Source organism: Tauraco erythrolophus, chromosome 6, assembly GCF_009769465.1.
Source record: "Tauraco erythrolophus isolate bTauEry1 chromosome 6, bTauEry1.pri, whole genome shotgun sequence".
NCBI classification, from domain to species: domain Eukaryota; kingdom Metazoa; phylum Chordata; class Aves; order Musophagiformes; family Musophagidae; genus Tauraco; species Tauraco erythrolophus.
In genome coordinates, this window is record NC_141470.1 from 54158733 (window position 1) to 54171410 (window position 12678).

The 12678-nt window shown below is 39.4% G+C and overlaps 1 protein-coding gene across 1 annotated transcript in view; it reads left to right on the plus strand.

Moving 5' to 3' along the window:
* Positions 1-12678, plus strand: part of TDP1 (tyrosyl-DNA phosphodiesterase 1) — a 43000-nt gene that overhangs the window by 16120 nt on the left and 14202 nt on the right. Inside the window, exons 11-13 of the mRNA XM_086613138.1 lie at positions 1718-1784; positions 6868-6975; positions 8244-8346. Of these exons, the coding sequence (XP_086469264.1) occupies positions 1718-1784; positions 6868-6975; positions 8244-8346 (278 nt within the window). The remainder of the gene's footprint in view (positions 1-1717; positions 1785-6867; positions 6976-8243; positions 8347-12678) is intronic.

Consider the following 12678-nt stretch of genomic DNA (forward strand, 5'->3'; position numbering starts at 1 on the left):
TTTGCAGAAAAAAGTCCTGGGAGTGCTGGTGGTCGCTATGCTGACCATGAGCCAGCAATGCACCCTTGTGGCAAGAAGGCCAACAGCATCCTGGGCTGCATTAAGTGGTGTGTTGCCAGCAGGCCGAGGTGACCTGTCCCCTCTATTTAGCACTGGTGAAACAGCATCCAGAGTGCTGTGTCCAGCTGTTGGCTTCCCAGTACAAGACAGACATGGACATCCTGAACCAAGTCCAGCAAAAGGCCGTGAAGAGAAATAAGGGATTGGAGCATCTGTCATACAAGGAGAGGTGGAGAGAGCTGGATGATTCTTCAACCTGGAGAAGAGAGCTTTCCTGGGAGATCTTAGTCCATATAAATACCTGATAGGAGGATGCAAAGTAGGGGCAGATTCTTCACATGGTGACCAGTGAAAGAGCAAGAGGCAATGGACATGAATCGAGATACAGGAGATGCTAGTGTACCTTTACAGCAAAAATGCTTTCTAGTGTATAAATGGAACAGGTTGTAGAGTTTCCATTCTTTGAGATACTCAAAGCCTGACAGGACACTGTACCGAGGAGCATGCTGTGTTCTACCGTGCTTTTAGCAGGGAGTTATTCTAGATGATCTCCACAGGGTGCTTCCAACTCTAACAGTTCAGTGATTCTTTGGCATTGCTGAATCCATAAACATGTGTTCTTGTTCCAGGCTGGATACTTATGCTTCTGTGTAGTATGAAGTAGAGTAGCTATTGAGCTACTCTAACAATTGGTGGAATTTGAATGCAGAACTAGCAGGAATGCTTTCAGCTCTGTCTCTTCTCTAAACTGAGCAGTGTTTGAACATATGTAGAAACTGCAACCAGTGAGTTTACACGTATCTGTGGTTCCCACAAGTAAGTTAGGGTCTTTTGAAATACATCTGGTTGACCACAGCATCTGTTCAGCAAAGTTGATGCTCTTGAAATCAGAGATGCAATCTGCACAGTGACTCACTCCTTACTGTTGTCTCTTTTATGCTGTGAAATAACTTGGCAAATTACATAACTCTGTATTTGTGCAAATGAACAGCTCCATGGACTCCTGCAGTTAGTGCATCCCTGAGAGTTGAAAAGCTTTCGGAACAGGTCCTTGTGGTGCCTTCTAGGACAGGCTGAATGCAGTAGGTTTTGCATCATGTTTTTAATACACGACAGTAAAATAACTCAGTATTCCATGACTGATTCTTCTTTGTTAAATTCATTTCAAGAAATCACAATATGCATTAGCCAAAGACTAAATCAATACAAATATGATTTAATCAGAGCAGTTCTTGCTCTTTAAAATAATGTTGTTTGGTTGTTTGTTTTTGGTTTTTGGTTGTTTGTTTTCCTAAAAACTGCTTATTTTATTCCTTCTAGCTTGTATGGATAATGATTCTAATCTGTTGATATCAAGTGGTATCATAACAAAATTACCTATAAACATCCATCTTCTAAGAGGACCTAATTCCATAGCCTTTATACTGTTTCTCTTTTTCCTCGTGTAAATCTACTACACAGTGTTTAGGAACATGCTAAATTATAAGAATAATAATAAAAAAAATCCTACCTATATACCATTTTATACTACTGGAGCATTTAACTATTTTCTGAAAATAAGCCATGAGGATAGTGCAGGTAACTTATTCCCCAAGATGCTTGCTGCTTTTAGAATATCTTTCAAAAAACAAACCTACATGTTCTATTTTTTCTTAAGCTGGTGGCTCACTCCCGTACAGTATACAGACAGCACAGAAACAGCTGTGGTTGCATTCCTATTTTCAGTAAGTAAAACTCAATTCTTTGGTTGATTCCTTTTCTTAGAATGCTATGTTTAAACTTACAATGCTGTAATGTTTCAGTGTTAAAAGCACATTAATGGGAAACGGTCAGAAGCGTGATATTCTTAATCTCCTTAAAATAAAAGCCTTTAGTTTCTTTTCTGCTGGTCTTATCTCCAAAACATAATCGAAATGTGCTGTTTACCTGTAAAAATAATATGGGATGCTGTTGCTAATGGAGGACGCTACCAGATTTTGAATTTTGTAAACTTCTGTTGAAGCTTTTGTTCTTTGAACTGGAGTAATGTTACTTCTCTTTTTTCTGTGTGTGTTTTTTTTGTTTTTACAGTTGTATTTCTGTTTCCCACTTGTGCCTCAATACTAACAGGATTTCAGCTGAGCCACAACAGGATTAGGAAGGCTTTTTTGTGTGTGTTTTTTTTTCTCTTGAGTATAGCAGTCCTGCTGCAAAAGTTCTCAGGCCCTTATGGTAATATCATCTTTTGTTAAAGGTGCTTGACACTTTCCATTAAGAACTTCTATTTTCACTTGCTACTAATATTGCCAAATTCTAACAGTCTAACACATTCCATGCCAGATGTCTCCCTCAGGCTCAATCCTTAAGAACTTAAGTGTGGTTTTGAGAACAATGGGGAAAGTTGTTTTGCACAGAACAAAAAAACCCCATCAAATCTGGTAACCTCTTATAAGACCACAGTTTCCCGTTCCTTTTACCAGAAACTTTTAACTCTTTGAGGTGAAAGTTGTGCTGGTAAGATATTTTTCCCATATCTAAGTAAGAGTTTGTAAAGTTGTGTATGTATTCAGAGGGCTGAGAACACAATTGCTAGTGGCAGAGAGCAACCTCTGTTCAGGAGTGAACATGACTGCTGCTGTGAGCTGTGGTCAATGTCCAAGGAATTTAACTGAAAGAAAGCATGTGAGGCTTTGTCTCCCCTGCCTTTGAAGGGCACCCTCTGAGCACACTCAACAAAGGAAGAAAACTACAAACACCTTCAAGACTTCCAAGATTTGTTCAGTCGTGATTCAAAAAGTGAGGAGATGATAAAACCAAGGGTGTTTGTGGAGCCTCTGTAGTGAGTGCTCAGATGCAGATTCTTACTCTGCGGTAATACAAGACACTAGCCCTTGAGGACAGCCTGCATGTAAGCTGTTGCCATAGAGCTGATGACATACAGCAGCTTCTTATCTGTGGTAACCTGAGACACAGAAAATGGTAGGTCCTATTTCAACAGAGTTAAATATAAGATAAGCTATGTTAAAGACTTGCCATAATGCAAAGCTTCGGGCAATAGAAGGATTAGAGGAATTTGTCTTTACCTCACCAGAAAATAATGGAAAACCAGCAAGAAACTAGAGATCCTACCCAAGTTGAAAGAAGATAAATGCTTCATACTTACAGCAAAGGAGAAGGGATACTCCTTTTGGAAGTAGGGAGAGATTAATGGATTTGGAGAATGATGTCCTATAGTGTAACCCAAAGAGGTAGAACCTCTGCCACATGCATACAATTTTTATAATGTCTCTGGGCTGCTATTCTGTTTCTTCTGCCAGTTGTGTGTATTTAACCAACCTTATAATGCAGGTCTGAATTGTAATTCCTCAAATATCTCGAAGTAATTTTGAAGAATAATCATCTTCTCAGTTTGAAGAAATACAGTGTGTTTCACCTAACATCATAAAAGTTGAGAGATATGGAACGTTTACACAGAGGGGCCTACTGTGAACTTATGGTTGAGACTAATGGTGTGAGTTGTTTTAACTATGCTCAAGCCTTCTTGCCAGTATCTTGAGATGGAAAGCCAATTCCCTATTTGAAGTAAGAACTAGATGATGAAAGAGGTGGTGTTTTAGAAAATTAGTTATTTCTGGCTCAGCTTATAGGTTGGTTGTGTCTGCAGAGATTAATTTTCAGGATGTTAGGATTGTCTGGCTTCCCTGTCTCAGTAGTTCCACTTGCAAAGGGGCCTTTGTCTGCTTCTTTACCTCATTTTTGTCAGAAATATCAGATATTGGTGGCAACTGATACTTGCTATATGTCTTCCAGCTAAATGCACTGTGACTATAGTGTAGTTTCCTTTTCAGACTCAAATTCATTGCAGAGTAAAACAAGTATTTTATCAAATGTTTTTAAAAAAAACTAACTTGTGAGATAGAAGCTATTAACAAGAATTGTTAAGTTATGGTAGAGCCTTACAATCTGAATATATGGCAAGTGTAGAGTTCTGTGAGGGAACACAAGTTTAGTTAGCTGTTTCTGTATCATATATATCTTAGTCCATTCTTCAGAAACAGACTTCAGTGGGGCTTGCATCAATACATGCATACAGTATGTATACAGCTCTTGCCCTTGAGGAATGCAGGCATATTATATTCCAAACTGAGGAAAGGAAAGCTTCTGAGTGGAAGAAGGCATATTTGGAAGCCTTCTTCCTGATTTCGAGTGAGGACCAACAGCTGTGAGTGGAAAGTGTTTCTAAATACCATGATGATGTACCTTCAGTTAGGTGCATATATTTACTACTTGCTTACAGTTTAGTTCTGTAACACTGATGGTGGATTACCCCAGGAATGACTTGTTGTTTTAAACTAGTTTATATAGATATAGATAGAACCATAGAATGGTTAGGGTTGGAAGGGACCTCAAAGATCATCTAGTTCCAACCTCCCTGCCAGGGCAGGGAAACCCTCCACTACACCAGGTTGCCCAAAGCCTCATCCAACCTGGCCTTGAACACTTCCAGGGATGGGGCATCTACAACTTCTCTGGGCAGCCTGTTCCAGTACCTCACCACCCTCACAGTGAAAAATTTCTTCCTTAGATCTAATTGAAATTATCACTGTCCCGCACGACATTCTTCTGTCTAAACTAGAGAGGCATGGGTTTGATGGATGGACCACTCGGTGGATAAGGAATTGGCGCAATGGCCGCACTCAGAGAGTAGTGGTCAACGGCTCAATGTCCAAGTGGAGACCAGTCACGAGTCGCATCCCTCAGGGGTCCGTGTTGGGCCTGGCCCTTTTCAACATCTTTGTCAGTGACGTGGACAGTGGCATGGAGTGCACCCTCAGCAAGTTCGCCGATGACACCAAGCTGTGTGGTGCCGTCGACACGCTGGAAGGGAGGGATGCCATCCAGAGGGACCTCGACAGGCTGGAGAGGTGGGCCCGTGTCAACCTCATGAAGTTCAACCAGGCCAAATGCAAGGTCCTACATCTGGGTCGTGGCAATCCCAGGCACAAATACAGACTGGGCGGTGAATGGATTGAGAGCAGCCCTGAGGAGAAGGACTTGGGAGTACTGGTGGACAAGAAGCTCAATATGAGCCAGCAATGTGCTCTTGTGGCCCAGAAGGCCAACCGCATCCTGGGCTGCATCAAGAGGAGCGTGGCCAGCAGGTTGAGAGAGGTGATTCTCCCCCTCTACTCTGCCCTCGTGAGACCTCACTTGGAGTATTGCGTCCAGTTCTGGAGTCCCCAACATAAGAAGGACATGGACCAGTTGGAGAGGGTCCAGAGGAGGGCCACGAAGATGATAAGAGGGCTGGAGCACCTTTCCTATGAGGACAGGCTGAAAGAGTTGGGGCTGTACAGTCTGGAGGAGAGGAGGCTCCGGGGTGACCTTGTAGCGGTCTTCCAGTACCTCAAGGGGGCCTACAAGAAAGATGGGGAGAGGCTGTTCAGGAGGGCCAGTTGTGATAGGACAAGGGCTAATGGTTTTAAAATAGAGGGAGGTAGATTCAGATTGGATATTAGGAAAAAATTTTTTACCATGAGAGTTGTAGAACACTGGAACAGGTTGCCCAGAGAGGTGGTGGATGCTCCATTCCTGGAGACGTTCAAGGCCAGGTTGGACGAGGCCCTGAGCAACCTACTCTAGTTGGAGATATCCCTGTTCCTTGCAGGGGGGTTGGACTAGATGACCTTTGAAGGTCCCTTTCAGCCCTAACCGTTCTATGATTCTATGAAATCTGCCCTCTTTCAGTTTAAATCCATTGCCCCTTGTCCTATCACTACATGCCCTTGTAAAAATTCCCTCTCCAGCTTTCCTGTAGGCCTCCTTTAAGTACTGGAAGGCTGCAATAAGATCACCCCGGAGTCTTCTCTTCTCCAGGCTGAACAGCCCCAACTCTCTCAGCCTGTCTTCATAGCAGAGGTGTTCCAGCCCTCGGATCATCTTTGTGGCCCTCCTCTGGACCCGCTCCAGCAGCTCCATGTCCTTCTTGTGTTGAGGACTCCAGAGCTGAATGCAGTATTCCAGGTGGGGTCTCATGAGAGCAGAGTAGAGGGGCAGAATCCCCTCCCTCGACCTGCTGGCCATGCTCCTTTTGATGCAGCCCAGGATACAGTTGGCTTTCTGGGCTCCCAGTGCACATTGCTGGCTCATGTTGAGCTTCTCCTCCACCAGCACTCCCAAGTCCTTTTCCTCAGGGCTGCTCTCAATCCGTTCTCTGCCCAGCCTGTTCTTGTGCTTGGGATTGCCCTGACCCGTGTGCAGGACCTTGCACTTGACCTTGTTGAACTTAAATATAGATATAGATCTTATACTCTCTTGAGCCCTCAAATTTCTCAATAGCTTAGGGGTGCAGAGAAGGGAAAAGGAAAGGTAGTGTCAACAATCTATCACTTGCTCCCTGCCTCTATTTTGTGCATAGTAAATTGTAATAAGCTTGGGGAATTTTGCAAGATTGATTTTGCTGCCACGCTGCTCTGCTTAAAGGCATAACCATTGATAGTCTTGAAAGAAGAAATACTAGTTGGAAGTTTGGACTTAGTTTTTTGAGTGCTAGCTGGAGTAGAGGAATGCAAAAAACTTGTTAGGAGAGCCTGGTACACTGAGGAGAATATCTGTCTGGTTCATCTGTAAAGAAAAAAAATCCTGCCCTCTGTCTTCTAATAAGATCGGTTTTCAGGATTAAAATTCAGGCTTTCTGTATGAGGAAAGAAGTATTAAATGTTACAAGTATTGGGTAGTATTACTGAAACACGGCACTGTAGTATGGTGAGTGTTTTTTAGACCTCAAAATAAAACTGTATATGAGAATAATTCCTTTTCTTTTTCTAGCAAATGGTCAGCAGAAATCTCAGGTCGAAGTCATGCTATACCTCACATTAAAACATACATGAGACCCTCTCCTGACTTCCAGAAGATTGCATGGTTCTTAGTTACAAGGTAAATAACTAACTATACATCTCTCACTTAAAAAGCCATGTATAAAGTTCTTGTCAGCTGCTGGCCCAGCTGAGTTACCACCATAATCCTTACAATACTAATAGTAGTGATATAAATTTTTGTCCATATTTAATGCTTCTTTGTTGCATTGCCCCTTTTGGGCCTGCGAGTTGTCCTTTTGTCAGATTGAGTTGTTCAGAAGTCTAGCTTTGTATTTCTATTGTTCGGTTTTTGAAGAAGCCAAAAGAGGAAGCAAGAAATTTCTTGATGTGAGGGGAGAATGTTCTATTGTGAACAAAAAGTACAGATATGTTTCATTTTTGCCAAAGCTGATTTTTTTGCAACCCTATATGCTATGGTCTTTATATCCTTATTTTTAAATACTCAGTTACTTTAATCTTTTTTTCTTCTTTGCATTCTGGCTCTTTAAATTTCATCACTCATTGATACTGTTTCCTGCAATAGTAGTAGTGGTTAAGGTGCTTTTTAAAGGATTTAAGTCATTCAAATGTGATGCTGAGCCAACCTAATACAGAAATTCATGGTTTCTTGTATGTTTTTCTCATGTTTCTTCTGTTCTACCACTTACTATCAAAAAGCATCTAGTATGTCTGTCAGTTAAAACATAATGTGTGAACTTGGTATTTTGCTGTAGAAGTAAGTTCTGAAAAGAGAATTGCATTTATTTTTTTGACTCCTGACTTGATATACTTCATAGTGGATACTGATGAAGGATCAACTACAACATGGTGCTGAACAGCACATTAAAACAAAAATGCCTCTTCGATAAATACTTGTTTTCACAAATATACCAACGAACAAAAGTGCTAGGAGCAAAAGATGTTGTTTAACACTTGCAAAAATGCTCTGTATTAAATGTATTGTAATGTAGCGAATCATAATTGAACTAGCCTTTAATCTTCCTAAGTCATCAAATTGGAGCTATTTACCAGTACCAAGTTCGTTTCAGAAATGTGCAGAGAAGGTTCAGAAGGCTGAATTTTGTCTTGTAGATGTGTATGACACAAGTAGGCTGTATAATTATCCACGTGTATTGTATGAGTACCCTTCTGTATATTGTCTCTGCTACTCCCACTGTGCTGTAAAAATAGCAATAAGGAATAACACCCAAATCACTTTTTTTTGAAAAGGCTGTTCTAGATGAAGTGAAGTTCTGCTGCAGAAAGTGCATTACTACAACTGTGGTACTTAAACATTTTCTGCTGTGAAGATTATGCCTCACTGAAATGCTTTGTTTCTCTTTGCAGTGCCAATCTATCTAAAGCAGCTTGGGGAGCTCTGGAGAAAAACGGTACCCAGCTGATGATCCGTTCATATGAACTTGGAGTCCTGTTCTTGCCTTCTGCATTTGTAAGTTCGTAGTTAAGGTACAAATCCTGAAGTACGCTGAGAATCTGCAAATATTGATGAATACAAATGTGACTGAATAATCTACCTACTAGGTTCTGTGTTTCCAGGTTAAAAAAGCTAATAGCAAATGGAGTTTGCACGAGGTACTTTTTAAAATAGAACAAGTCTGTTTTCCTATACAGCAAGTATGGATTTGGTATCCATGTGACTTTTGTCGTGTTACTGAAAGGCATTAATATTTGAATTTTGTAACATTTAGTATATGATGCTGGAAAGGATGATCAAATCTATTCTTTCATGCTTCTTAAAACTAGACTGTGAGTGCATATTGACATTGAAGTGATATGTATAGGTTGTAACTTGAAAAACAACTGCTAGTGTTGCACTGATTGCTCTTCTTGCTCTTCTGCTGAAATGCATTTGCAAAGGCACGTGACTGTCTTTTCTCAAACTTTCTGCTTTGAGAACAAGTTCTCAAATGTGTCTTTTGAAATGTCTGATACCAGTCTTAAGAACATCTTCATAAAAGGCTATATAAAAGCTGAAGGATTGTATCTTCCAAACCTATATGACAGCAGTCTTGGTGTGTAGAAGACAAGTTTGACCCAAAATAACTTATTCTAGTGAGTGAAGCAGAGGATTGGGAGACATGAAACGTTTTTGCAGTAACTGAGCTCCATCTAGCTTGTAGTCTAGTCTTAGTGCAGTTGTAGCAGATGCCATGGTGATTAGCATGATAAACAGTATGTATGTGATCTCTTTAGTATATGTTCCCTATGGTCTATTTTAAAGGCTTTCCAGGATGAAAATTATATCCAGACTATGATGGTTAGTAGCCACAACTCTGCTTAGTCTCTTAACACATCAAGTTCCTTATTGAACTACTCTTATTGTTTTTAGCTCCTTACAGAATCCTCTGGTAGTGAGTCCTGTGACTTAGTTGTGCATTGTATTTAAGAAAATAGCTTCCTTTTTTATGCAAATTGTTTTTTATCTTACTTAGATCTACTGCCTGATAGTGGGTAGATGTGATTTTCTTGTTCGTGTTGTTGATTTGTCCTTCTCTGATGTACCTGTTAGTACCAAAACGTTATGATCAGCAGTTAGTCTATGATCAGCAGTTAGTCTATGATCAGCAACCATTCAAACTCCTGTGTGACATTTGTTCTTTTCCAGACAAGAAATTCCAAGTTTCTCTGGAAAAGCATTTGTACACTGTAAGTCTTTAAATGTAGTTTTCTGATGAAGAATACATCTTTCCTAGGTCGTGTTCACGGATGTTCATGTAATGTTTCATCATTTCTGTTGATTAGTAATATACTCCAAAATGAATACTTAGTATGAGTATTATGACATCATAAAAAAGTTTACCTGCCATAACTGTATAATTGAGGTCTTCTAAAATCACAATATTAAGATTGATGGTTTCTGGCTATAGCTAAAGAACTCCTGTATCTTACTCCTGACATTTATTAAGGAGTTTATGTAGTAGTATGGTCTCTGATATTGTCAAGTTTCACAATCTCAGACATCATTCTCCAGCATGATTTATGGTGAAGAAAACTTCTAGAGAAAATGCTTTGATCTGAGACTGAAACAAGAAAAATCCTACAGATTCCTATAGTGGGAAGCATTGGTTTGGGTATGTAACAGACTAATGAAGCATTGGACAAAAAATTTGTGTAAAGAGATTTTTATGTATGGAACTGGTATGATTGTACTTAGTGGATGAATTTTTTTGTATGAACATAACTGATCACCACATTGCACAGTCATTTTGTGTAATTTGAATATTCCTGTTCTGACTCTGACTTTTCCATGCAGTACTAGTTTCGGAAAACCTACTTAAATGGGTAGAAAATCAGGAATAACTGAGTTAGTCTTTTTGCCAAGAGTGACCTTACCTGTTTCAGATCTGAGGAATCTGCAAAATTTTCACTTACAAAAAACACAAACCAAACCAACAACAGCAACAAAAACCCCTGTGAGAACGATTGGCTTGCATTCGATCTTGCATCTTGCATGCTCCATGGGACTTTTTGCATGTGGAGCAGGGGAGGAGGGGATCACCAGAACATCTTTCAGAGGGCGAAAACTTATGTAAAAATCTTGAATTTTCTTCCCCATGCCTAAAATTGTAAGTCTTAATGCCTTGGATCTTATTCTTGTGAGTTTTTCTATAACTCAAGTTTCATTGTAAAATCAGACATCATTTTCATGAACATCATTATTTGCTCAGAAGCATTTAATTTGCTTAAAGATTCTGAAGCACTTGAACCTTAGAAAATTTCAGCAATCTGAAATTAACTTTACCTTCTTTGCAAACTAGTTAGACCTTTCTGCTATTGATGATTTTTTTTTCATTACTCTTGAGTGTTTATTTAGACCAAAATTATTAACGTTTTTGTTTCTGCTCATGGTCCAGTCTTAGCAACTGGAGTAAAATCCACTTAGCCATTTAAGAAATTGAGAGTTACTAAAAATGAAAGTGTATTTTTATTCTTGTGTTACATCAAAATAACCAGAATTTAAATGCAGTGTCTAAGCTAAGTTTACTGATGATTAAAAACACATTGGGTACTGTTACAGTCTTTAGCAGAAGCCTGCAGGCCTGTTTACAGAGGAAAACTTAGAGATACTCTGCTATAAATCCAATATAAGTACTCTACTAGTAATGACAACTGTAAAGAATGGGTTTGGTAAATACTCTTGAGTAAACAGTTCCTAATGAAGCTCAAGTCTTGTTGTTGTCAGAGCGAGAGGCAAAAAAAGAGATTGGTTAGGTCTGCTCTCATGAGAGGTAAAGTTTCACTGAAACCTCTATTTAGTGACCAGAGATAATTCTGCTTGATGTGGGAGTGGGGCTGCATTGCTTTGAATCTTAAAGGATTTTCAGCAATTTTTTCTTCATTCTGCATTCATATGGATACTCTAAATTTGTTTATGAAATTATCATCATTTCATAACCAGAGAGAACCCTTGGTTTTTAAATATTTAAGAGTCCTTGACTTCTGGTGTTTTGTTTTTCCCTTTTGATCAGTCTTTTGGAAAAGGCAGTCAGGGTGTTCCTGTTCCAATCCCCACTATGTTGAGGAAAAGATTAAATTGACCTGCTGCTGTATAGCTCTGTGTTATTTTGACATTAGTTGAAGCAGCAAGCAGTGTGAAAACTACTTGCAGTGCAGAAGAGTCACTACTGAAAATTTGACCATTAAGGAAGGGATGAAAAATTTATTCTGTTTTTAATATTTATGGTAGCAAAAAGGAGGGGTAATACATTTCATACACTGAGAGCAAGAACTGTAATCTTGCGTAGTATGCCTGCAAGATAATATCAGATTAATTAGAGAAGTAGGATTTGTCTGCTGCCAATCTCCTCCACTGCTCTCTACTTTCTGATTGTTGGGACTGTCCCCTAAGAAAAGATTTCAGGCTTTAAGACTGTAATAGTGTTATTTTGCTGCCTTATCTAACACTTGTATAACTGTCAACCTTACAGCAATAATGAAGTTCTAGTTTTCATCTTGGGAGTGTCTGCCTTCTCTCTTAATAAGAAAAAAAGTCATGAAAAATACAGTTTCTGTGCTGCTTTGTGATTTCTTTTTAAAGTTGAAAATAAACACAACTTAGTGTAGTCAGTGTCAAATGCAAAAACTAGGGGCTAGTATTTTCAAAACTGAACTTACACTTTTACCCCTAACATGGTTATGGATGTGTAAGTAGGCTGTATTGCGGGGAGTTGGTGTGTGAAGTGGTGGTGTTTGGGAATCCAATGACTTTTCGGAGAGTGCAGAAACATACATATTGGGAAGATGAGTCACTGACAACAAGTAAGTACTGCTGAAAAGAAATTTAACTGTAGGCATCAAGGATTTGAATAGCTGAGGTTTTTTATCGCTGTGTAAATTTATCCTTACGAAGCATGCATAATGCAATCTTATATCTGAAAAAAAATAGCTTAATACACACAGGATGTTTCTTTCATGAGAATTGCCAGTTGATGGTTGTAGCAGTATAATTCAGAACAAATTGGTGAAACTGTTCAAGAACTGGAGCTGATACAGAGCCATGGTAAGTGTCATGATTACTGTGCTAGCAGTGTCCACATTAGTTTAAGACTTCCTCAGGCATATCTGTACAAGCTGCTGTTGTTACCGTGACATGTCTTTTATTAAATGCATTCGTAATGCTTTAGTAGACACCAATGCTTTTGGCAAAGCTTTTCCATTATGCAGATTTAGCAGTCAGTATCTGAAGATGATTCCAAATGTCTTTAAATGAGATGTAATTTAGCATCAGTAGCTTGAGTTAACTTGTTCTAAGGCTGTGTAT